This window comes from Xenopus tropicalis, chromosome 10 (assembly GCF_000004195.4).
Source record: "Xenopus tropicalis strain Nigerian chromosome 10, UCB_Xtro_10.0, whole genome shotgun sequence".
Classification (NCBI taxonomy): Eukaryota; Metazoa; Chordata; class Amphibia; order Anura; family Pipidae; genus Xenopus; species Xenopus tropicalis.
In genome coordinates, this window is record NC_030686.2 from 49,207,192 (window position 1) to 49,234,223 (window position 27,032).

Sequence of the window (27,032 nt, forward strand, 5' to 3'; positions counted from 1 at the left end):
CCATGCTAGTGCCATGTAGGAGCCATGCTGGAGCCATGTAGGAGCCATGCTGGAGCCATGTAGGGACCATGCTGGAGCCATGCTAGAGCCATGTAGGGACCATGCGGGGGCCGTGCTAGTGCCATGCGGGGGCCGTGCTAGTGCCATGCGGGGGCCGTGCTAGTGCCATGCGGGGGCCGTGCTAGTGCCATGCGGGGGCCGTGCTAGTGCCATGCGGGGGCCGTGCTAGTGCCATGCGGGGGCCGTGCTAGTGCCATGCGGGGGCCGTGCTAGTGCCATGCGGGGGCCGTGCTAGTGCCATGCAGGGGCCGTGCTAATGCCGTGCTAGAGCCATGTACGGGCCATTCTGGAGCCATGCTAGTGCCATGTAGGAGCCATGCTAGTGCCATGTAGGGGGCCGTGCTAGAGCTGTGCAAGTACTGTGCAAGGGCAGTGTTAGTGCCATGTAGGGGCCATGAAGGGCTGTGCTAGAGCCATGCTAGTGCCATGTAGGGGCCATACTAGAGCTGTGTTAGTGCCATGTAGGGGCCGTGCTAGAGCCGTGTTAGTGCCATGCTAGAGCCGTGTGTAAGGGCCGTGTTAGTGCCATGTAGGGGCCGTGCTAGAGCCGTGTTAGTGCCATGTAGGAGCCGTGCTAGAGCCGTGTTAGTGCCACACTAGTGCCTTGCTGCCAGATGGGACAGAGGATCAGGATAAACTCTACAGGGTATGTTTGCATCTGTGAGAAAAGGGGGAAAGACTTTTTACTGGACCCTTTACATCCTGTGGTTCTGTAGATGGACTGAGGCAGGACAAACTGGGCAGTAGGCCTTGGCTGATACCTGGCCTCAGTCCTGCAACCAAACACTCCTCTTCTACCAGCATGCCATGCTTTGTACTCTTCCTCCATCCCTCCTCTTCATTTCTTCCCCTTCTTCCCCCCCCCACTCCATACCTTCTTGTCCAACTCCTCCCCCCCGCATGCCTAAATTATGTCACTTCCACTTTAGTGACATTTCCAATATCCGACCCTTCCTCACGCAACAGCTGGACAAAATTCCCATCCGTGCCCTCATCATATCCCACACAGACTACTGTAACTCAGCCCAACAGGAACCCTACACCCACACTGCCAACTCTCGCTGCCTAGACTGCGATGCCATCTCTTTATTGGCTGCTAGGCCAGAGGGCGTGTTTAGTGACCTGGCCTGAGTACAACTGAGCATGCCCAGTAGCCAACAGCCACAGTAAATTCCTGAGGGAGGGGGGTGATTGGGACAGAGGAGGAGAAGGAATCCCAAGTGATGAAGGGAATGCTGCAGCCTTACTATTAACCTTTTAATACCCAGAGGGGCGGGTATTTAAATGTTTCAAAGAGGCTGTAAACTAATTACATTTTTTGTGGGGTTTTATATGTCGTTTAAGAGCAGTGCCCCCCGGGGGGTTACATGGCTCTAACACCCAAGCCGCCATTACGCTTAGGCTTTCCTGCTGGATCAGTGACTCGGCACAGTTGCGGTTTGTTCTAACTACAGGCTTCAGTCTAACAGCATATTTGGGGTTAAATGGCAAAGGGCTACGGTACATACATGATATACACAGTATGTGCAGCAATGGGGCCTGTAGGGCTGGGGGGGCGCTGTCCCGTTGCACACGGAGAGGTAAAGCCTCTGTCAGAGTAAATTCCACTCCTCATCCTCGGCTTCCTGCCTGCGGTCTGAGGCAACATTCCTGTCATGGCTGCGGCCTCATATTACTGGCACAAAGCACTTCCTCCCGGGATAAACAGTGTGTGGGCAATGTGTTCCCTCCCTCCCACTGCACTATGGCACCTCCCACCCATATGTATAAATACAAATATACAGAGAAGGAATGTTCTGGGCACACAATAAGCTGTACCCCCATACTGTACTGTCTAAGGGAAACACTATGGCACCTCCCTCCCATATGTATAAATACAAATATACAGAGAAGGAATGTTCTGGGCACACAATAAGCTGTACCCCCATACTGTACTGTCTAAGGGAAACACTATGGCACCCCCTACCCATATGTATAAATACAAATATACAGAGAAGGAATGTTCTGGGCACACAATAAGCTGTACCCCCATACTGTACTGTCTAAGGGAAACACTATGGCACCTCCTACCCATATGTATAAATACAAATATACAGAGAAGGAATGTTCTGGGCACACAATAAGCTGTACCCCCATACTGTACTGTCTAAGGGAAACACTATGGCACCTCCTACCCATATGTATAAATACAAATATACAGAGAAGGAATGTTCTGGGCACACAATAAGCTGTACCCCCATACTGTACTGTCTAAGGGAAACACTATGGCACCTCCTACCCATATGTATAAATACAAATATACAGAGAAGGAATGTTCTGGGCACACAATAAGCTGTACCCCCATACTGTACTGTCTAAGGGAAACACTATGGCACCCCCTACCCATATGTATAAATACAAATATACAGAGAGGGAATGTTCTGGGCACACAATAAGCTGTACCCCCATACTGTACTGTCTAAGGGAAACACTATGGCACCTCCTACCCATATGTATAAATACAAATATACAGAGAAGGAATGTTCTGGGCACACAATAAGCTGTACCCCCATACTGTACTGTCTAAGGGAAACACTATGGCACCTCCTACCCATATGTATAAATACAAATATACAGAGAAGGAATGTTCTGGGCACACAATAAGCTGTACCCCCATACTGTACTGTCTAAGGGAAACACTATGGCACCCCCTACCCATATGTATAAATACAAATATACAGAGAGGGAATGTTCTGGGCACACAATAAGCTGTACCCCCATACTGTACTGTCTAAGGGAAACACTATGGCACCTCCCACCCATATGTATAAATACAAATATACAGAGAAGGAATGTTCTGGGCACACAATAAGCTGTACCCCCATACTGTACTGTCTAAGGGAAACACTATGGCACCTCCTACCCATATGTATAAATACAAATATACAGAGAAGGAATGTTCTGGGCACACAATAAGCTGTACCCCCATACTGTACTGTCTAAGGGAAACACTATGGCACCCCCTACCCATATGTATAAATACAAATATACAGAGAAGGAATGTTCTGGGCACACAATAAGCTGTACCCCCATACTGTACTGTCTAAGGGAAACACTATGGCACCCCCTACCCATATGTATAAATACAAATATACAGAGAAGGAATGTTCTGGGCACACAATAAGCTGTACCCCCATACTGTACTGTCTAAGGGAAACACTATGGCACTCCCTACCCATATGTATAAATACAAATATACAGAGAGGGAATGTTCTGGGCACACAATAAGCTGTACCCCCATACTGTACTGTCTAAGGGAAACACTATGGCACCTCCTACCCATATGTATAAATACAAATATACAGAGAAGGAATTTTCTTGGCTCAAAACATCCCTAGAGATTGAAAATCAGACTATGAAAGAATGACAGTTATGCAGAAAAGATGAGGAAATAGCCTTTATTTCCCACTCTCCATAATGAAGTGTTGCACCCCCTGTACCCATAAATACATATTTACACGCCGCGCCAAGGAACAAAGACATAACAGAAGTTGTGCTTTTAGCAGATGAAATGTTCCCAGTGACTTATTAAGGCCGGGGCAGCAGATTAGTGTTAATTTCTTTTCGGCCCATCACACAGGAGTAGGCCGGGTCCCCCTCATTGTCCGTGGTTTGTCCAACACCCCCACCCCCCCCCAGTATGAACCTTACAAACTGCAATCAGAAAAAGCAGCAGAAAAAAAAACAAATTAATAGGAAGATTTCAGATCTCCGTTTTGCTCAAAAATTCTCATCCCCAATTATTTGTCAGCGAAAAATCCGGGTAGGGAACGGGGTTCAAGATTCTGCTGGGTTCTCTCTGGAAAAGGTCTGAAATACACAGAAAATGGAGTCACTAAATGCCGCTGCCTATTAATGTTACTGCGGCTTTAATAGTGAGTGTGAGAAGATGTCTCTCTAGCCAAGACATCTATTAAAGGGGAACTAAAGCTCCGACATATTGGAATGCTATCTCCCATAGACTCTTTATTAATTATATAATTTACCTTTTGTTTGTTTTTTTTTAGTAAGATCCTTTATCCAGAAAACCCCAGGTCCTGAGCATTGTGGGTAGGGATGGAACGAATCCACTCTAGTAGGGTTTCTGTAGCAAAGTTGTACCAGTGCAGAGCAACAGTATATTATATTCTAATTACTTTTATACACTTTCATTTATTGGTGTTACTTTCCCTTTAATAGCTTGGCCTTTCCCACTAACTTACACCAGTTCTTACCTGTCTGAGGAACTGGGTGCCGAAGTAATTGGTAGCGATGCTGCCGAGATTCTTGCGACTTCCAACTTTGCACTTGATATATCCATACAGATTTGCCCCCTGCAGTGTTACCCCCATGATAACTACAGCCTAGAGGGGAAAAAACAATTCATTCATCTGCCCAAATACATAAGCTGGATCCACCCCCTCATAACCGACACCCTGGGAACTATATATCTGCCCCTCACTAATAATAACATCAGTATGGGAACTATATATCTGCCCCTCACTAATAATAATAATATCAGTATGGGAACTATATATCTGCCCCTCACTAATAATAATTACATCAGTATGGGAACTATATATCTGCCCCTCACTAATAATAACATCAGTATGGGAACTATATATCTGCCCCTCACTAATAATAATAATATCAGTATGGGAACTATATATCTGCCCCTCACTAATAATAATAATATCAGTATGGGAACTATATATCTGCCCCTCACTAATAATAATAATATCAGTATGGGAACTATATATCTGCCCCTCACTAATAATAATAATATCAGTATGGGAACTATATATCTGCCCCTCACTAATAATAATAATATCAGTATGGGAACTATATATCTGCCCCTCACTAATAATAATAATATCAGTATGGGAACTATATATCTGCCCCTCACTAATAATAATAATACCAGTATGGGAACTATATATCTGCCCCTCACTAATAATAATAATATCAGTATGGGAACTATATATCTGCCCTCACTAATAATAATAATATCAGTATGGGGACTATATATCTGCCCCTCACCTCCCTCACTAATAATAATATCAGTATGGGGACTATATATCTGCCCTTCACTAATAATAATATCAGTATGGGACTATATATCTGCCCCTCACTATAATAATATCAGTAATGGGGACTATATACTGCCCCCACTAATAATATATGGGACTATATCCCCTCACTAATAATAATATCAGTATGGGACTATATATCTGCCCCTCACTAATATAATATCAGTATGGGGACTATATATCTGCCCCTCACTAATAATAACATCAGTATGGGAACTATATATCTGCCCCTCACTAATAATAACATCAGTATGGGAACTATATATCTGCCCCTCACTAATAATAATAATATCAGTATGGGAACTATATATCTGCCCCTCACTAATAATAACATCAGTATGGGAACTATATATCTGCCCCTCACTAATAATAATAATATCAGTATGGGGACTATATATCTGCCCCTCACTAATAATAACATCAGTATGGGAACTATATATCTGCCCCTCACTAATAATAACATCAGTATGGGAACTATATATCTGCCCCTCACTAATAATAATAACATCAGTATGGGAACTATATATCTGCCCCTCACTAATAATAACATCAGTATGGGAACTATATATCTGCCCCTCACTAATAATAATAATATCAGTATGGGGACTATATATCTGCCCCTCACTAATAATAACATCAGTATGGGAACTATATATCTGCCCCTCACTAATAATAACATCAGTATGGGAACTATATATCTGCCCCTCACTAATAATAATAATATCAGTATGGGAACTATATATCTGCCCCTCACTAATAATAACATCAGTATGGGAACTATATATCTGCCCCTCACTAATAATAACATCAGTATGGGAACTATATATCTGCCCCTCACTAATAATAATATCAGTATGGGAACTATATATCTGCCCCTCACTAATAATAATAATATCAGTATGGGAACTATATATCTGCCCCTCACTAATAATAATAATATCAGTATGGGGACTATATATCTGCCCCTCACTAATAATAATAATATCAGTATGGGGACTATATATCTGCCCCTCACTAATAATAATATCAGTATGGGGACTATATATCTGCCCCTCACTAATAATAATTACATCAGTATGGGAACTATATGTCTGCCCCTCACTAATAATAATAATATCAGTATGGGAACTATATATCTGCCCCTCACTAATAATAATATCAGTATGGGGACTATATATCTGCCCCTCACTAATAATAATATCAGTATGGGGACTATATATCTGCCCCTCACTAATAATAATAATATCAGTATGGGAACTATATATCTGCCCCTCACTAATAATAATAATATCAGTATGGGGACTATATATCTGCCCCTCACTAATAATAATAATATCAGTATGGGGACTATATATCTGCCCCTCACTAATAATAATATCAGTATGGGGACTATATATCGGCGCCTCCCTATAATAAAGCTTTGGCGCTTACCAGCCATTTCAAGTTGAAGGATAAGAGGGAGCTGAAGGCGAAGATGACCCAAATGATGGGGCAGGAGATGAGCCCCAACCAGAAGATTCGGGATTCTGCTTCGGAGTTGGATTTCTTTCCTTGAGCTGCCTGGAAAAAGTGCAGTTATAACTCACATAGATACATATGAGGGGTATAATCCCACTATTCCCAAAGGCAGGCAGTGCAAGTCTGTGTGCGCCAGATGTATCAATATATACCTTAGCCACGCCCAACTGCACCCCCAACAAGGGTCCATTTACACCCCCGCGGAGTCAGTGGATGTGTGCTTGTTCCCCTGGTAAGAATGCCTACCTTCCTGGATTCATACACCCAATGACTCTTCCCGTCATCATCCACCTGGTTCCACCACCGCAGGCCCACCATCAGCCTCCCTGTTATGTTCTGCAGAGACACAAGTACCATAACCTGAAGTGCAACCCAGTGTACAATGTATCTCTCTGTACAGGCTATGGGCAAACTTATGGGGGCTGTTCCTGCTGAATTGGGCTTAGTACAGGGGAATCCCTATGTGCCATAGTTTTATGGTATCTCTCTGTACAGGCTATGGGCAAACTTATGGGGGCTGTTCCTGCTGAATTGGGCTTAGTACAGGGGAATCCCTATGTGCCATAGTTTTATGGTATCTCTCTGTACAGGCTATGAGCAAACTTAGGGGGCTGTTCCTGCTGAATTGTGCTTAGTACAGGGGAATCCCTATGTGCCATAGTTTTATGGTATCTCTCTGTACAGGCTATGACTAAAGTTAGGGGGCTGTTCCTGCTGAATTGTGCTTAGTACAGGGGAATCCCTATGTGCCATAGTTTTATGGTATCTCTCTGTATAGGCTATGGGCAAACTTAGGGGGTTGTTCCTGCTGAATTGTGCTTAGTACAGGGGAATCCCTATGTGCCATAGTTTTATGGTATCTCTCTGTACAGGCTATGGGCAAACTTAGGGGGTTGTTCCTGCTGAATTGTGCTTAGTACAGGGGAATCCCTATGTGCCATAGTTTTATGGTATCTCTCTGTACAGGCTATGGGCAAACTTAGGGGGCTGTTCCTGCTGAATTGTGCTTAGTACAGGGGAATCCCTATGTGCCATAGTTTTATGGGATCTCTCTGTACGGGCTATGGGCAAACTTAGGGGGCTCAAATACTTTTACAGGTCTAAAATATGGGAATGAGGTTCTTACCTTCACAACCCAGAAGTCACAGGACAAGAGTAATATGATGGTCACCATGCAGGCAATGAAACTGCTGCTAAACCCAGAGAGCATGTACACCAGGACTGCGCTGATCCGAAAAAACAGATGGAAGAAGGAAGCGATGGGGTGCCTGAAATAAACACAATATGTGTAACTGTGAGTACAGACAGGTAGCAATGCCCCAGGGGTAACACAACCATAGACACAGGGTACCAGCTGCATCCCTTATGCCCTAAGGGGCAGTTTGCCCCACTTGGGGCAGCACAGACAGGTACCTTATCTTCTTCTTCTTTGCAGCCCTAGTTCCTTCGTCTTCAGCATCAAACAGGGAAACGTCTTCTGTCTCGTCATTGCTGTCCTGTAACAACAAGGGGGGCATCAAACAGCGGCCAGTGACGGGTCAGAGCTGGCACCGAGCACCGCGTGGGTCATCTATACTGTAACTTTTAGTATGTTATGGGATGGCCAATTCTAAACAGCCTTTCAATTGGTCTTCTTTATTTTTGATTGTTTTTGAATTATTTGCCTTCTTCTTCTGCCTCTTTGCAGCTTTCAAATGGGGGTCACTGACCCCGGCAGCCAAACCCTATTGCTCTGTGAGGCTCCAGTTTTATTGTTATTGTTACTTTTTATTCCTTATCTTTCTATTCAGCCCCTCCCCTATTCATAAATCAGTCTCTCATTTAAACCACTCCCTGGTTGCTAAGGTAACTTGGACCCTAGCAACCAGATAACAGGAGAGCTTCTGAACATGTGAATTAATTCAAAAACTACAATATACAAAGAAGACCAACTGCAAATGGTTTAAGAATATCACTCTCTACATCATACTAAAACTCAAAGGTTAATAACCCCTAGTGCCCTTTATGTACCCAACAGTCTAAATAGAGAGCCCCGCCCCCAACCCCACTACTAAATATGAGGTGGGAGGGGCTTACTGGGGGTTATGATATAAGAGGGGGGGGGGTTAATCTGGGATAATCTGCACCTGGGCTGCAACCAATCAAATGATTCCCCTTCATTGTTCGACCTGCAGCTGGCTGGTTGCTATGGTTACTGCCCAGGTGTTGCTATAGGAGTCCCTTTAGGCGATTGTGAGCCAAGCTGTGCCAGGCTCTGCTTCTCCCCCTACTGTAAGTGGGGTGCTGGGAGTTTTAGTTAAACAACATCTCTAGGGCCAGAGCTTCCCTTACCCAATGTTACAGTAACAAGGGAAAGCTAAGTTGCGAGCAGCTTCTTACAGAACTACAACTCCCAGCATCCCCTGCCAGGTAAAAGAGAAGCATTCCTGATATAAGCATTGCCTTAGTAACCCCCTAGCAACGCAACCGTGGCCCCTGAGGCAAATCCCTAGCTGCCATATAACCCCGCCGGTGCAGTACTATAGGTGAATGCGTGTGTGCTTCTGTGTGTAGATCAGCATTGCCAAGCAGAAGGAGCCCCCTCACCTGCCGCAGCATTCTCTCCCTTCTTCCGGAATCTTCACCAGCTCACTTCCGGGACACGCAGCTACTTCCGGGACTCGCTGGCTGTCTCCGTTTCCGTCTGCGCATGCGCGTATGAGAAAAAAAGCGGGAGATTCAGTCTCGGCCCTGGTTGGTCCGTCGCCGGTTCTGCCAGTGATTATGGGCTAAGGGGATATTCCCCATCGCTTTCTGCCTTATTAGGCACATTGGTTTCAGTCAGAAATAGTAAAGGGCTCACTTATTAACGCCAGTAATTAGCCCCAAAGGTAATAATACTGCAGTTGGCTGATACTGTGGTACCTAATGCTCATGTACAGACAGAACTCTACTTATATAACTGTAGGGGCAAGTAGTAATGGCGCCTTTAGTATTTATATGGCCGTACAGAGCAGAATTTGTGTTATTAACGGGGGTGCTGCTTCCATGGGGAGAGTTGAGAAACTGGTGTTAGTATTACAAAATGCCAGAGTGCTCACCTCCTCAAACAACAATAATAATAGAAGGTGCAGAACACTGGGGAAACTCCAAAAATAATCACAAAAGCAAAAAATGATCTGCAAACTCAGAAAGTAAATACAAAAGAAAAATGTATTAGTTACAAAATCATAGAAAATAAAGCCCCAAAGTTTTTCTTTTGTATTTACTTTCTTTGAGTGTGCAGATCATTTTTTGCTTTTGAGAAACTGCTCTTAAGGTCCCCATACACTATAAGATCTACCCAGGGGCGTTTGGGCCCCTCTTGCCGCCTGAGGCGGCTCCTGGATGCCGCTCCCCAGCGCTTACCTCTCCAGCGCTTACCTCTCCAGCGCAGGAGCGGGTCCGGGGGTGGTCTGATCGCTAGCGGTTTAAAAAACGGAAATTCGGCTCTTAAAGTTACCAGGAGCGGCTTTTTGCCGCCCCTTGTGACTGGGGCGCTTCTGCCGCCTGAGGCGAGTTTCTCAACTCGCCTCATGGCAGAAGCGCCCCTGGATCTACCACCTATGGGTGGGCGATATCGGGTAGCAAGTAACTTTAAAAAAAAATAATCTGATCGTTTGGCCCTGGGGGCCTTTAAGGTGGCCACACACTAGGCGATTTGGTTGCACGAAAGATCGTTCAATCGGCCACTAACGTTCAGGGCTGAAACGGCAGATGAGTTAGAAACAATAGGATTTCTACCTCCTTCTGTCGATTCAGCCCTGACAGCAGATTTTGCTCAGGCGCCTTTTATGGCGCCCGATCAAAATCTTTTAACCCGCCTGATCGGCGAGTCGACCGATATCAGCAGCCTCCTGCGATATCTGTCAACTCGCCGACTTGCCATACACGCAGCAAATATCGAATGAAACCAGGTTCCGTACGATATTACCGGTGCGTGTATGGCCAGCTTAAGGCATACCTCCCAACATTTTGAAAACTGAAAGAGGGATAAAAATAAATGCTGCGGGCCCATTTTTGCAACCACACCCCCTAAATATCACTCCCATTTTGCAGGTTATTTAAAGGTTGAACCCATTTGTGGGGGTTTTGGGTTTTTATGTGTTATTACAGTTTTGCTGAAATTGCCCTTTAAGCTGCGAGTCTCAGTTCCCCCAAGAGACCTGTTTAGCTTATTAGTTACACTTGTATCTCAGTGCAGGGGGGGCTTTTTACCTTTCTGGGCTCTCTGCCAAAAGCCACTTATTTAATTAAATGTGAGAAACACTGTATATAAGTGCAGGAAACGCTTGTTAAGATTTCTGGGCTCTCAGCCAAAAGCTACTATTAATTAAATTTGTATCTTTTTTAGCTTCGGTGCAGGAGATCAAAGGGAAATGAGGGACTTAAGAATCCGGGACTGCGGGTTGAGCTGTCACAAGAGGGACTGTCCCGCCAAAATCAGGCCAGTTGGGAGGTATGTTATTAACCGGGGTGCTGCTTCCATGAGGTGAGTTGAGGTGTTAGCGCCTGACAAGTTACCAGAGGCGGCAAAAAGCGGCACCTGGTCACTTAAAGAGCTGAAATTTCAATTTGTAAATCGGAATTTTGACCATCTAGTGCAGAGAGCGCTATTGCGCTAAAGCTGCTCCTGGTAACTATGAATCGAAATTTCAATTTTTACATCAGAGGTTCGGCTCTTCTATAGCAGAGAGCGCAGGCAGCTAGGAGCCCTGAGGCGGCACTGGTTATTAATGTAGAAAGGTTGAAAAAAGACATGTCCGTCAAGTTCAACCTTTTATGTCTATACAAACCCTGCCTAACTGCTTCAGGGGGGGACTTTTCGCTGTAAAATAAAAAAATCCTTGTGACTGGATACTATTTTATATAATATAATACACGACCCTCAAATTTCAGCTCTTCTGCTGTTGTTTGACTCCCACAATTTTCAGCTGCCTGTGGGTGTGTGCTGGGGGTTGTCATATAACAAGAACTGAAGGTTAGGCAACACTAATAAAAGTGTTAGATTCTTGCCCTACTGTCAGGGCCGGAACTAGGGGTAGGCAGAAGAGGCAGCTGCCTAGGGCGCAATGATTGGGGGGCGCCAGGCAGCCTCTCCTGCCTACCCCTAGTCTTCTTCCTCTGTCATTGCCCCCGCCGCTTATCATTAGCGGTGGAGGCAATGACCGTTCGGATCGCGCCCCCCGCACCTCTCCCCCACCCCCCTTGTGCTTTGGCGCGCATGCGCCGTTCGGGGGGGGGGGAGTGGCCGACCGGGTTGCCTAGGGCGCCCGGTCAGCTTGGCCCACCCCTGCCTACTGTATCCATCTTGCCCTACTGTCTCCATCTTGCCCTACTGTCTGCATCTTGCCCTACTGTCTGCATCTTGCCCTACTGTCTCCATCTTGCCCTACTGTCTGCATCTTACCCTACTTTCTCCATCTTACCCTACTGTTTCCATCTTGCCCTACTGTCCCCATCTTGCCCTAATGTTTCCATCTTGCCCTACTGTCCCCATCTTGCCCTACTGTCTCCATCTTGCCCTACTGTCTCCATCTTGCCCTACTGTCCCCATCTTGCCCTACTGTCTCCATCTTGCCCTACTGTCTCCATCTTGCCCTACTGTCTCCATCTTGCCCTACTGTCCCCATCTTGTCCTACTGTCACCATCTTGCCCTACTGTCCCCATCTTGCCCTACTGTCTCCATCTTTCCCTACTGTCTCCATCTTGCCCTACTGTCCCCATCTTGTCCTACTGTCTCCATCTTGCCCTACTGTCCCCATCTTGACCTACTGTCTGTATCTTGTCCTGCTTTCTTCATCATTGTCGCCTTTGTCAGCTATCATCATCTTGTCCAACTGCATCAAATTTTAATTTTCTTGTTCTACTGTAACAAATAGTTACAGTAGACCATCTTCTTAAAGGGCTGTTAACCTTCAAGTTAAAGGGACACTGTCATGATTTTTATGGTGTGCTATTTATTTCTAAATGATACTGTTACACAGCAAATAATTCCCTCTGCCATTTAACCTTTTTTTTAACTGGAGGAGTCCCAAGCCGGACTTGGATTTCTTACTATTGAGTGCTATTCTGATACCTACTGGGAGCTGCTATCTTGCTCCCTTCCCATTGTTCTGCTGATCGGCTGCTGGGGGGGAGGGGGGGGATATCACTCCAACTTGCAGCGCAGCAGTAAAGTGTGACTGAGTCTGAGCTTTCAGAAAGAGCCAGCGCTACATATTAGAACTGCTTTCAGCTAACCTATTGTTTCTCCTACTCCCATGTAACTGGAGGAGTCCCAAGCCGGACTTGGATTTCTTACTATTGAGTGCTATTCTGATACCTACTGGGAGCTGCTATTTATATATTTTTTTTTTTATAGTTGTTGAATTGTTTTCTTCTTTTACCTTTTTCCATCTGTCTGTATCCGGCAGCCATATTGGCCACATTCTGAGAATGAGAGTAATAAGGTACATAATAACTGTACGGGCATTCATCTTTTGTTGTTTATTTATTAAAATATCCTTTTGCTGTACACACAGAAAGTAAGAGATTCTTAGAAAAACAGACAACCTTATCCTCACACACAGGGTTTATAATAATAATTGCTTTTAATCAAAGAAAAACATTGGGTCCAAGCTCCGGAGCTGCAATTTTTCCTTCTTTGGTAAAATGATCAATATTTTTCCCTTTGATTTTCCTGAGCCACGCTTTCCTGCTCTCCTGGTCCCTATTGGCCTGTACGTGGGCCTCCGCCGTCTGGTACTGAGCCACCTTCTCAGCCTCGTATTCCTTCATCTGCTGCACTGTGAGGAGCTGGAAGCCACTCTTCTCTCTGTAGGGATTAACAGTCACGGCTCTCTCGGGAGCTCTCTTCCTCTGGGGCGGTCTCTCACGTTGGCCCATCACCATTTTCACCGGCTGTATGGACTCGCAGCTTGTGTACTTTCCGATCTGCTTTACTCCGCTTTCCACGGCGGAAGCTGTCCTCCGGGGGAGCGCGACGCGTTTCTTCCTATTCAAACTGGTTTGTGCACGTAGTAAAACGGGAGGCGGAATAGACGACGGGGTCTCCGAGCCATGAAGGGACTCCTTCAGCTTGAGGCTCAGCTTTCTCAGCTCAAACGGAGTGACTGTGGTTTTTATCTCTGCAGAAGATTCTATCCGCTCCAAACGCGTGACTGCATTGTCTTTCCGCCTTTCCTTTAGTTGGGAGTCGGAGAATCTTTTCTGGGGCTCCTGGGGGGACATTTGAGGACCCCAAGCGTCCCTTACCATTGCATTGTATTCGCCATTCCATGCAAGTTGGTCCGACCTCTGCGTGTAGTTCATGGCGCCGACTTTAAGAAGTATTTGGTCGGGGTTCATCGCAGAGTGAGGTCCGCGTTTTCTTATGCGCTCCAGAGTTGCGCTCTCACTTACGGAGAGGGCGGACTTGCGCCCAGGGGAACCATATCCAGATTCAGCATCTAAACCAATAAAAAAATCAACAGAATAGGTTACAGCTTTTCAGTTTTATTTTATCTGATGCAGAATTGTGAATTAAAGTGGTTGTTTCCCTTTATATCATCTTTTAGTACAGGTATGGGACCTGTTATCTAGAATGCTTGGGACCTGGGGTTTTCCGGATAAGGGATCTTTCCATAATTTGGATCTCCATAACCTAAATCTGCTAAAAATCATTTAAATATTGAATAAACCCAATAGGGATCCTACATGTTTATTAAATCTCTCTCTGTAAGGCAGTAGTGCCCAAACTGTGGGGGGCTGGCCCCAAATACTGAAAAGTGGGACTCCACCGGAAGTTCTAATAGGGAAATATGTGATGCTTATTTACTGTCTTGTGTATCTACGGAGTTATAGGAGAGTGACTCTTCATGGCCATGATTTCATATATTTGTAAAGACTGGACTGTAAAAGAGGCCTGAACCCAGTAGGTCTATGCTATAAATTGTCATCTTGATGTTCTGCTCTGGCCCATTTAACGAAGGTAAGACCTCTAAACTAATGGCAATGGAGTGTAAAGGTCCCCATACACGGGCCAATTGTAGCTGCCGATATTGGTCCTTTGGACTGATTCGGCAGCTTATCGGCCCGTGTAGGGGCAGAAACGAGGGGCCTGCCCAACCGATATCTGGCCTGAAATTGGGCAGATATTGATCGGCCAGGTTAGAAAATTCAGTTGGATCGGGGACCGCATCGGCTCGTTGATGTGGTCCCTGAACCAACTGCCCCATTGCCGCCAATATAATTTGATTGTTTGGCCCCAGGGCCAAACAATCAAATTAGCCTACACGCTCCCTGATATCACCCACCCGTAGGTGGGGATATCGGGTGAAGATCCGCTCGCTTGGCGACCTCGCCAAGTGAGCAAATCTTAACGTGTATGGGGACCTTTAGGCTGTAGCCTAGGGCGGCAGGGGGGGTTCTGGTTCTATAAAGAAGTGAATGTTCCTGTAGTACCTGAATCATCCCTTGCTTTCAGCTCGGTTGCTGTGCTTTCCCTGCTGATTGGCTCTGGGCTGCCTCTGGGGGCCGTACGGGGCCAGCTGGCTGAAGGAGACTTCTTATAGAACTCAGGCTGCAGATCAATGTAGGCAAAGCTTCTGCGGAAATTCCTCAGTTCGGGCCAAGTTACCGGCTTCAGAGATTCCTGGTGCAGATCTTTACAATGATAAGATGGATAATCAGTGGTGTGCGGTACTTGGTCATTTACCAAACATTACTTTTAAAAAAGAAGGAAAGGCATTTTGGCATTCTACTGCCTATGTAGGTATGTATGTATTTATAAAGTGCTACTTATGTACGCAGCGCTGTACAGTAGAATACATTAATACAAACAGGGGGTTATTAAGATAATAATAGATAAATACAGAGTATAACAATAAATACAAATAAATACAAGATATAGTTGCAATAAGATAAGAGTCAAAGACACAAGAGGATGGAGGTCCCTGCCCCGTAGAGCTTACAATCTATAAGGGAGGGTAATTTACAGACACAAGTAGGCAAATATAAGTGCTGTAGGTCACAGTGGGTGACTCTGCAATATACAATAGATTAGCCACATTAGAACCCTATATTTATTCTGCAGAAAGCTTTAGCATACCTGAGTAAACAACCCTAGAAGCTCCCTCTGTTTGTTTAAAATAGCAGCTGCCATTTTAGCTTATTCTCAGTAGCTTCCGTGCTGTAGATCTGGCTGCTGGTAGCTTAGATTACACAGAGTTGGGTGGGGGAGAGAATTGTGAAGGGAGGGGTAGCGAATTTTGATGGGAGGGGGAGAAGAAGAAGAGAGGGGGAAAGGGGGTATCTGAAATGTCTTTATTATGGGTTATTAGTCTAATAGTTACCTTGGGCTCTCTTCATACTCTTTGCTGACAGGCTCCTGGCATGGTGGGACAGCCTACTGGTGCCCTCCCTATTTACTTCTTCTTCCTGCTGTTGGTACATCTTTACATTGCTTGATCCCACCCGCTTCATCCTCTGTGCCCGCACGTAGCTGTACGGCCGGACCCTGAGAGGAGCCGACTTAAACTTGTCTCTTTCTTTCAGAACATCGACTCGCTCAGATGCCTGCGAGTAATCCCACGAAACCTCTTCAAACTGGAAAATCATGATACTGGCTGGCGTATTGATGACCATTCTGCAAGGAGCCGAGCACCAAAAGGTCTCACTTACATTGTGTTATTTCATTATGAAGAAAAGTTAACACGTAAAAGAGTTTCAGCCAGCGCGACACATTAGAACTGCTTTCAGCTAACCTATTGTTTCTCCTACTCCCATGTAACTGGAGGAGTCCCAAGCCGGACTTGGATTTCTTACTATTGAGTGCTATTCTGATACCTACTGGGAGCTGCTATCTTGCTCCCTTCCCATTGTTCTGCTGATTGGCTGCTGGGGGTGAGGGGGGGGGGATATCACTCCAACTTGCAGCGCAGCAGTAAAGTGTGCCTGAGTCTGAGCTTTCAGCCAGCGCTACACATTAGAACTGCTTTCAGCTAAACTATTGTTTCTTCTACTCCCATGTAACTGGAGGAGTCCCAAGCCGGACTTGGATTTCTTACTATTGAGTGCTATTCTGATACCTACTGGGAGCTGCTATCTTGCTCCCTTCCCATTGTTCTGCTGATTGGCTGCTGGGGGTGAGGGGGGGGGGATATCACTCCAACTTGCAGCGCAGCAGTAAAGTGTGCCTGAGTCTGAGCTTTCAGCCAGCGCTACACATTAGAACTGCTTTCAGCTAACCTATTGTTTCTTCTACTCCCATGTAACTGGAGGAGTCCCAAGCCGGACTTGGATTTCTTACTATTGAGTGCTATTCTGATACCTACTGGGAGCTGCTATCTTGCTCCCTTCCCATTGTTCTGCTGATTGGCTGCTGGGGGGTCCAAGTAACAAGCCTATCTACCAAGCTGTCTGGACTCCCTTGCTGCCAGAGAGTACTCCTATAATGCAATAGCGCCCCCTACCTGTTATCTCTTATACATAATGACATCACCGGATCCGCTCGGCTATTGGCCCTCATTACTCTTAGACAATCTCCATTCAGGAAATTAAACACCCGGATTTTGCCGTCAGCGCACCCTGTGATGACTCTGAGGTAGAGGAATTCCATGCACAGCACCTCCCTGCAACGGGAAAAAACATGCTTTGTTTTCATTTATGGGGAATATTTTTGCCTTAGAATTGAGTGTTTCTTGTCTGCCTAATTGGGATCTGATTTAGTTAAGGAAAAAAATCTTACTTTGGGTGCCTGAAAGTGCAAAGACGTTTTTGAAAGTTTCCCATCATGCTCCAGGCGATAGCGTAGCCATCAGCACTTCCGGATATCAGATGCCATTGGTCGAAGGAAAGGCATTTTATTGGGCCACTGTGACCTGTCAGAGTCTTGTCCAATAGAATAACGGAAAGTGAAGAGTTTGTCAGGACTGGGATTCAAAATAGGCCCTGGCATTTCAAGTACCTGTTGGGACCTGTTATCCAGAATGTTCGGGACCTGGGGTTTTCCAGATAAGGGGTCTTTCCATAATTTGGATCTCCATACAAGTCTGCTAAACATCATTTAGGGCAAAGACACATGGGGCGATTAGCCACCATGACTTTTAATTAATTCAGTCGCGGCAACTTACCGCCCATAGAGCTTAATCGCGTTATTGCGACAAATCGCGCGTGCACTTTCGTCCCACGAATTAGTCACCATGACTAATCACCCCATGTGTCTTCGCCCTTAAACATTAAATAAACCCAATAGGGCTGTTCTTCTCCAATAAGGGGTAATTATATCTTTATTGGGATCAAGTACAGGTACTGTTTTATTATTACAGAGAAAAGGGAATCATTTAACCATTAAATAAACCCAATAGGGCTGTTCTGCCCCAATAAGGGGCAATTATATCTTTATTGGGATCAAGTACAGGTACTGTTTTATTATTACAGAGAAAAGGGAATCCTTTAACCATTAAATAAACCCAATAGGGCTGTTCTGCCCCAATAAGGGGTAATTATATCTTAGTTGGGATCAAGTACAGGTACTGTTTTATTATTACAGAGAAAAGGGAATCATTTAACCATGAAATAAACCCAATAGGGCTGTTCTGCCCCAATAAGGGGTAATTATATCTTAGTTGGGATCAAGTACAGGTACTGTTTTATTATTACAGAGAAAAGGGAATCATTTAACCATTAAATACACCCAATAGGGCTGTTCTGCCCCAATAAGGGGTAATTATATCTTAGTTGGGATCAAGTACAGGTACTGTTTTATTATTACAGAGAAAAGGGAATCATTTAACCATGAAATAAACCCAATAGGGCTGTTCTGCCCCAATAAGGGGTAATTATATCTTAGTTGGGATCAAGTACAGGTACTGTTTTATTATTACAGAGAAAAGGGAATCATTTAACCATTAAATAAACCCAATAGGGCTGTTCTGCCCCAATAAGGGGTAATTATATCTTAGGTGGGATCAAGTACAGGTACTGTTTTATTATTACAGAGAAAAGGGAATCCTTTAACCATTAAATAAACCCAATAGGGCTGTTCTGCCCCAATAAGGGGTAATTATATCTTAGTTGGGATCAAGTACAGGTACTGTTTTATTATTACAGAGAAAAGGGAATCATTTAACCATTAAATACACCCAATAGGGCTGTTCTGCCCCAATAAGGGGTAATTATATCTTAGTTGGGATCAAGTACAGGTACTGTTTTATTATTACAGAGAAAAGGGAATCATTTAACCATGAAATAAACCCAATAGGGCTGTTCTGCCCCAATAAGGGGTAATTATATCTTAGTTGGGATCAAGTACAGGTACTGTTTTATTATTACAGAGAAAAGGGAATCATTTAACCATTAAATAAACCCAATAGGGCTGTTCTGCCCCAATAAGGGGTAATTATATCTTAGGTGGGATCAAGTACAGGTACTGTTTTATTATTACAGAGAAAAGGGAATCATTTAACCATGAAATAAACCCAATAGGGCTGTTCTGCCCCAATAAGGGGTAATTATAGCTTAGTTGGGATCAAGTACAGGTACTGTTTTATTATTACAGAGAAAAGGGAATCATTTAACCATGAAATAAACCCAATAGGGCTGTTCTGCCCCAATAAGGGGTAATTATATCTTAGTTGGGATCAAGTACAGGTACTGTTTTATTATTACAGAGAAAAGGGAATCATTTAACCATGAAATAAACCCAATAGGACTGTTCTGCCCCAATAAGGGGTAATTATATCTTAGTTGATATCAAGTACAGGCAGCACTGTGTTCATAATGGGGGCATAGGGGGAGGCACTTCTATCTGGGTTCAAAGTAAAATGTACCCTAAAGTCTGCTTGCCCTGCTTGATAGAGATACCTTGATGAGTGTAGCGGAGTCCATATGCCACAGTTTGACGAGGCCTTTCTCACAGCCGCTCACCACGTAGCGCTCCTTTATTCTCACACACAGAACGGGATCCTTGTGCTTAAAGGTGCGCAGGCACTTGCCTGTAGGTATATTCCACACTGGTACAGAGAGAAGCACATAGGCACATTACATTTATATTAAACCCATGACTCCCCCCCCCGCCATGGCTATAGTACACTATGTTATGGCTATAATAACCGTGCGGCTGACCTTTAACATGGCAGTCTTTAGCACCAGAAACCAACAGATCTTCTTCTACATCCAGACTGGTGATGGTCTTCATGTGGCCATGAAAGATTCTCATACACACCCCCGACTCCACGGCCCACTGCCTGCACAGCGGCAAACAGAAAGATTTCTGCTTAATGGGATCAAGGCCCCTTTGCAATTAAAGGTTAGCAGGCCGACCCTTTATTAGCAAGGCTACAGCACCCATGTAGGGGCTCAGTATGGGTGCTTATGGCTAAACGTAAACATTGCTTTGGCTTTGAGGGGCACCCCAGTTTTATAGGATTATGGTCAATGCAAACCATTTTTATGAATTGTTTATATGTACATGTTAACTGTTACGGTTTTTGTACCCCTCTATTCTGTAAAGCGCTGCGTAAATTGATGGCGCTATATAAATAATAATAATAATGTTCAGTTCAATGTAACATCCACTTACATTAGTAAAGCTTTCCCTTATGGGTTGCTTCAGACTCTTATTAAAGGGGAACTTCACCTTTACATTAACTTTTAGTATGTTATAGAATGTCCTATTCCAATCAACTTTGCAGTTGGTCTTTTTTTTTTACAGGTTTCACTTACTATTTGCCTTCTACTTCTATATTTTTCCAGCTTTCAAATGGGGGTCGCCGACCCCGACAGCCAAAAACTATTACTCTGTGCACAATATTGTTACTTTTTATTACTTATCTTACTATTCAGCCCCTCTCCTATTCATATACTAGTCTTTCATTTAATCCACTGCCTGTTTGCTAAGGTAAACAAAACCCTAGCAACCAGACAGCTGCTGAAATTCCAAACTGGAGAGCTGCAGAAAATAACAAGTTAAATAACGGAAAAACCACAAAACATAAAAACCAATTGCAAATTGCCTCATGTTAAAAGTTAATTTAAAGGTGAACAACCCCTATAATACAGAACTAGGTTTATTTCCCAATTATGTTTGCTGGACCTGGAGGCTACCTAGTATGCTACAGGGGCTACTGATTGCCCAATCATGATTTGGGGCTCGGATACACTGAATTACATTTATCTGCAATAAAGCCAGACTGGATCTGTTTACCTGATGCTTAAGTCAAACCCCCCGCTGAACAGAAATCCTCTCTCCTCACAGAGGAAGACTCGCCGGATGCTCCCAGCATGCCCATGAATCAGTGGGGGCACTTGCTTCATCTCCACCAGGTCGAACAGCTTCACCTTGCGGTCGACTGAGCCAACGGCAACGAGCCGCCCTCCATCAAAGTGGATCACTCTGTGGTGATCTCCTCTGTGGGGAAAAACGTAAGTCACTTTGTATCATTATTTGTTCACTTTTGAGTTAACTTTTAGTATGATGTAGAAGAGAGTAATATTATGAGATAATTTGCAATTGGTCTTCATTTTTAATTATTTGTAGTTTTTTTTAGTTATTTCACTTTTTGTTCAGCAGCTCTGCAGTTTGGAGAGGCTGGTATATACAGGGTCGGACTGGGCTGCCGGGACACCGGGAAAAATCCCGGTGGGCCCCGGCAACCCAGATCCGACCCTTGCTGGTGCTCCCTCTGCCCGACCGTTCCTACCCTGATGTGTTAAATTTACTAGCGCTCAGGGGAGGACAACGGGTAGGGGACCCTGCGGGGGGTTAGGGGGGCCCCTGCGGCGGGGGGGGTTAGCGGACGCGGCCGGTGGGCCCTGCACCCCCCAGTCTGACCCTGGGTATATGAATAGGGGAGGGGCTGAATAGAAAAACAAGTTATAAAAAGTAACAATAACAATAAAACTGGAGCCTCACAGAGCAATAGGGTTTGGCTCTCGGGGTCAGTGACCCCCATTTGAAAGCAGTTGGAATAAGAAGCCAAATAATTCAAAATATATAAAAAATAAATAATGAAGACCAATTGAAAAGTTGCTTGAATAGGCAGTTCTATAACATAATAAAAGTTAACTTGAATAGTTGTCACATAAAATGAACGACTAGAAACAACTGTAGACACATTATAACATATCTATACTGTAATAACCTGCACAAGCAAAACCAGGGAACCTACCGATACAATGAGATACCAATTAACTAATTAAGGGAGTTCTACTCACTGTCCCGTTAGTATGAGAACATTGTATGAGCCACAGAAAAGGTTTCTCTCTTCCAAGGGGACCGAGGTTGTCTCAGTATCAATATAAGCTGCTTCTAGGCTCTCTCCGGTCTGGGGAAAATAACGTTCATGCAATTAGATGCACATCATCACCACCCTGATTGCAGGTATGACTCCTCCCTCTGCAAGGGATTGGGTCATTGTCACACATGGGGCGGGGCCATACACAATACACTGAGATTTATTGGCTCAACCTACCTTTGTTTCCTGGTAGAACTTCCTCTCCACGGCATTAATGGTATTTCCACCCTCACCAACTTTTGGGACTGGAACACTTCGAATTTTGGCATAGGAGATACTCACACCTTTGTAGGACGTACCCTGCTCATGAAATACAACTTAGTTAAAGTAGGTTCCCAGTTAGAGTTTGGCAAGTCTTAGGGTGAAGACACACTGGGCTACTAGTAGCAGATACTTTTTCACAGCTACTAAACACCAAAAAATCCCCTGCCATAGACCATACTGAGAATTGCCTCTGCTAAAACACACGTAGAGATGGTTATCAGTAAATGATCAGCATTGTCTGTTTTAGTAGCCACGACAAGTAGCTGCTACTAGTAGCTCCATATGGCTTTAACCTTAACGGGGCAGTTATTTGTAGATAAGGAATACTTATATATAGGGAAGCCATTTAAAGGGGTCATTATCGTCATTGCTACACATAAACGGGTAGTTCACCTTTAAATTAACTTTTGGTATGATGGAGAGACTGCTATTCTGGGACAATTTGCAGTTGGTCTTCATGTTTCATTATTTGCAGGTTTAGATTTTGTTCAGCAGCTCTAATGTTTGGAATTTCAGCAGCAAACTGGTTGCTAGGGTCCAGTTTAACCTAGCAACCAGGCAGCGGTTTGAGAGAGAGTCAGGAATATAAACTGAGGAGGGCCTAAATAGATAGATAAGTAATAAAACGTTAAAATAACAATTGTAGATTCACAGAGCAATAGGGTTTGGCTGCCGGGGTCAGTGGCCCCCATTTGAAAGACAGAAAGAGTCAGAAGAGAAAGGCAAATAACTAAAAAAACTATAACAAATAAAAAATAAAGACCAATTGAAAAGTTAGAATAGAACATTCTATAACATAAAAGTTAACCTGAAGGTGAACAACCCCTTTAAGTCTTCTGTATATTTTTCCTATATAATTGCAATGCTTCACAATGGCCACTAGATGGCAAAACTTATCCACAAAATCCTGACTGATAGCCCATTAGGGTAACAGGAAAACTCTCTGACAAGTTGCAACCGGACCACCTGAAACCAGGTAGGGCCTGAAATCATTCCAGGGGCCAGAAGGTAAGGATTTTATATGTTGTTTTACTGGTCCTTTATATTTCACGTGGGATAGTTTCACATGAGATAACCAAAGGCTCCTGAAAGTGAATTGCTAACGAGATGTGGATGGATAAATCCGGCAGTATGTACCGTCAGTGCCTAAGCCAGAGAGATAATTACCTGTAGGATCATGGCTTCATTCCGCACTAATCGTTCAGCATCTAGATCCTGCAGGGTTTCTTTAATTAGATAGTACCAGTACTGGGATACAAACAGGCAACTGAATAGGGACTTCTTATTTAGGAACCCTGTGGGGGCAATAAATACACACAATTAATGCACAGAGATCATCTCTATTTCAGGCTTCAATATCAGGCTTTCTTGGCTACACACACACACACACACATACATACAGTGAATAAAGTACCCCCTATTGTAAAAATATATTATAAGTCACTGAGGCGTTCCATGACTATATACAAGGTCATGGAACTCCAAAGTGACTTCTAATATCCTCATTTTACAACAGGGGGTACTTTATTTATTATAATATACAAGTTTTAGTGAGTCATGTGACAGAAAGGACATCACTAAGCTCTGATTATAACTGATGACATCACTAAGCATCATTTATAAGGATATAATTTATCCTTATTTAAGTAAATGAACAAACTGTATATTATAACAATACAAATGAAGCATTGCTTGTATGGGCCACAGATACTATAGGTAAGCAGTATCACTATACCGAGGATGCGCTTGGACAGATGGACAGGCAGGCAGCAGATGAAGTCTTTGTACAAACTGACTCCCGATGTTGACTTAAATGACGTCGGCACCATCATGATGGAGGGGTCATCTGAGGATACAGCTTGATCCGGTCCTTGCGTTCCATCTTGCCCCGTTGCCCTAGAGTGGCCCATAGGCGTCACTGCCATTAGGAGGAAGGAAGAGAAACAATATGGTGAAGTGAGTGCTATTCTAAGGCAAACTAAGACCTGGATTGGCAATCTGTGGCTTCTGGCTAATGCCAGAGGGGCTGCTGTAAGATGCCATAGGCAGTCACTATTTATTGGGCTGGGGGGGCTGTTTATTCCTCTGGGTACTGGGAATGCCAGGGGGGCTGTAAGGTGCCACAGACAGTCACTATTTATTGGGCTGGGGGGGGCTGTTTGTGCCTCTGGGTACTGGGAATGCCAGGGGGGCTGTAAGGTGCCACAGACAGTCACTATTTATTGGGCTGGGGGGGGGGCTGTTTGTGCCTCTGGGTACTGGGAATGCCGGGGGGGCTGTGAGGTGCCACAGACAGTCACTATTTATTGGGCTGGGGGGCTGTTTGTGCCTCTGGGTACTGGGAATGCCAGGGGGGCTGTAAGGTGCCACAGACAGTCACTATTTATTGGGCTGGGGGGGGCTGTTTGTGCCTCTGGGTACTGGGAATGCCAGGGGGGCTGTAAGGTGCCACAGACAGTCACTATTTATTGGGCTGGGGGGCTGTTTGTGCCTCTGGGTACTGGGAATGCCAGGGGGGCTGTAAGGTGCCACAGACAGTCACTATTTATTGGGCTGGGGGGGCTGTTTGTGCCTCTGGGTACTGGGAATGCCAGGGGGGCTGTAAGGTGCCACAGACAGTCACTATTTATTGGGCTGGGGGGGCTGTTTGTGCCTCTGGGTACTGGGAATGCCAGAGGGGCTGCTGTAAGATGCCATAGGCAGTCACTATTTATTGGGCTGGGGGGGCTGTTTGTGCCTCTGGGTACTGGGAATGCCAGGGGGGCTGTAAGGTGCCACAGACAGTCACTATTTATTGGGCTGGGGGGGGCTGTTTGTGCCTCTGGGTACTGGGAATGCCAGAGGGGCTGCTGTAAGATGCCATAGGCAGTCACTATTTATTGGGCTGGGGGGGGGCTATTTGGGAATGCCTAGGCCTATTCTCATACCTCTCAACTGTCCCAATTGTCATGGGACAGTCCTGATTTTAACAGCTCAGCCTATAGTCCCGGATTCTTACTGAAAAGTCCCTCATATCCCTTTAATCTCCTGCACTGAACCCCAACAAAGATACAATGTTTCTCAAACGTAATTAGATAAGTGGCTTTTGGCAGAGCCCAGAATACTCAGCCCCTACAAATGTAACTCGCAGCTCAAAGGGCAATTTCACCTTCATTAGCAAAACGGTAATAACACATAAAACAAGACCCAAAACCCCCAGAAATGTGTTCAGACTTTACATAACCTGCCAAATTTTGTAAAATGGGAGTGATATTTAGGGGGTGTGGTCATAAAAACAGGCGTGGTCAAAAAAATCTTCGCCAAAGAACGCCACATGATTACGTGCCAAGGGTAGGAAAGTGAGGGGCTCTCTTACCTGCCTTCCTAGTATGGGGGTGCATCTCCTGCATGATGAGCACGTGGATCAGATTGGCAGCACTGTGCACTAGATTTGGGGGGCACATTTGTAGCAGCAGCAGTGTGTAATTTGCTTTGCTCCAGTAGGGGGCGTGCTTGAGCCATTCCCAAGTCTCCAGCATAAATTGCAGCAGAAGTCGCCTGTTTAGCGCCCTGTCGGAGCCGGAGGTGCCCAGGTCCTGCCTGAGGCTGGGGTTTATACGGGAGCGGCTGTAGGTGAAGTCCTTGCCCAATGTTGGCCGCAGCACCTTCTCTAGGTATTGCAGCAGTTCCAGGCTCTGCAGCCTCCTAATTACCCCAAAGAGGAATCTCCTGTGGGAGGCGTCGCTGGCTCTCCCTAGCCATTCCTTGGTCTGGGCATGTCTCCTACTCAGCAGGCAAGTCTCACAGCGCTGGCACATTGGCACCTTGGCACAGCGTAGGACCGGGCTACTGAGCAGCCTGTACTCACACACTTCCATCATTCCCATGATCCTGTGCTGTTTCATTTAGCCCATGTCACTGGGTGGGGGGGAATCACAGTCCCAAGCAACAGTCCCAGCCATTGGTGTTTGTACAAATCTTTCCCTCTATTGTTGTGGGCTCCAAGGAGATAAAGCAGCTACCATAAGTATTGTACAACAGGCACACTCCCCCGAGAGCTGCTGTAAGTATGTGAGTAGGCTGGCACTTCTCTCTTCTGCCCAGCTAAAGTGCAATAGAGTTTTAGGCAATGTTAAAGGGGTTGTTCGCCTTAAAATTAACTTTTACTATGATATAGATATTGATATTCATTTAAATTTGCAATTGGTCTTCATTTTTTTGTGGTTTTTTTTGTTTTTTAGTTATTCAGCTTTTAGATCAGCAACTCCTTGTTTGGAATTTCAGCAGCTATCTGGTTGCTAGGGCCTTGTTTACCTTAGCAACCAGGCAGTGGATTGCACAAGCAGTGTCGGACTGGCCCACCAGGATACCAGGAAAACTCCCGGTGGGCCCAGGTGTCAGTGGGCTCTCTTGCTTCTAACTATTTGGCCTATTTCATGGTCATTCCCTATTTCTGTATGGGAACAAGGAAGTTTTATAGATAGAAGAATAAAGTTTAGTACGTATAGTAATACGAAATACAAAAAAATTGTATTTTTTAAGTTACAACTTTTGAGTATTTTCTGCGAATTTTCGTACATTACCACGACTTTTTCATACTTTGCGACAAAAAGCGTAACAAAATCGTATTTGTCGCGCCGAGTACAAAAGTTTCGGATTCATTCAAGCTGCGGTACCATTGAGTCCTATGGGAGGCTTCCAAAATCCTGCACTGAAGGATCAAAGTCAGAAAGGTTTTTGTGCCGTTTACGTTTGGATACGAAAATTGCATGACTTTCGGATCGCCAATACGATTTTTTGTAAGCA

At 44.8% G+C, this 27,032-nt stretch overlaps 2 protein-coding genes across 2 annotated transcripts; both read right to left on the minus strand.

The window, feature by feature from the left end:
- Positions 1-3,483: 3,483 nt before the first annotated feature.
- On the minus strand, positions 3,484-9,321 carry tvp23b (trans-golgi network vesicle protein 23 homolog B (S. cerevisiae)). Its single transcript, NM_001005091.1, has 7 exons — positions 9,273-9,321; positions 8,100-8,182; positions 7,813-7,954; positions 6,933-7,022; positions 6,600-6,728; positions 4,314-4,442; positions 3,484-3,909 (listed from the first exon to the last, which is right to left on the minus strand). Exons 1-7 carry the CDS (start codon positions 9,282-9,284, stop codon positions 3,877-3,879), a joined length of 618 nt encoding a protein of 205 aa, NP_001005091.1. The 5' UTR covers positions 9,285-9,321; the 3' UTR covers positions 3,484-3,876.
- A 3,854-nt stretch (positions 9,322-13,175) lies between these two features.
- cdrt1 (CMT1A duplicated region transcript 1) lies at positions 13,176-26,288 on the minus strand. The gene is made up of 13 exons (XM_002937021.4): positions 25,603-26,288; positions 23,983-24,165; positions 23,415-23,542; positions 22,161-22,283; positions 21,904-22,013; positions 20,894-21,097; positions 19,813-19,934; positions 19,552-19,700; positions 17,435-17,577; positions 17,160-17,318; positions 16,041-16,333; positions 15,151-15,351; positions 13,176-14,156 (listed from the first exon to the last, which is right to left on the minus strand). The coding sequence occupies exons 1-13, from the start codon at positions 26,129-26,131 to the stop codon at positions 13,303-13,305; spliced, it is 3,198 nt and encodes a 1,065-aa protein (XP_002937067.3). The 5' UTR covers positions 26,132-26,288; the 3' UTR covers positions 13,176-13,302.
- Between the last annotated feature and the right edge of the window lie 744 nt (positions 26,289-27,032).

What these genes read in the sequence shown, in the direction of transcription:
- tvp23b (NM_001005091.1), bottom strand. An exon ending in GTGACTTCTGGGTTGTGAAG is followed by an intron (nt 7,023 to 7,812) that starts GTAAGAACCTCA and finishes GTGTCTCTGCAG; the next exon opens with AACATAACAGGGAGGCTGAT. An exon ending in GGGTGTATGAATCCAGGAAG is followed by an intron (nt 6,729 to 6,932) that starts GTAGGCATTCTT and finishes CACTTTTTCCAG; the next exon opens with GCAGCTCAAGGAAAGAAATC.
- cdrt1 (XM_002937021.4), bottom strand. Translation starts at nt 26,131, where the DNA reads ATGAAACAGCACAGGATCATGGGAATGATGGAAGTGTGTGAGTACAGG. An exon ending in ATGAAGCCATGATCCTACAG is followed by an intron (nt 22,284 to 23,414) that starts GTAATTATCTCT and finishes TTTCATGAGCAG; the next exon opens with GGTACGTCCTACAAAGGTGT. An exon ending in GAAAGCAAGGGATGATTCAG is followed by an intron (nt 14,157 to 15,150) that starts GTACTACAGGAA and finishes TTATTGGTTTAG; the next exon opens with ATGCTGAATCTGGATATGGT.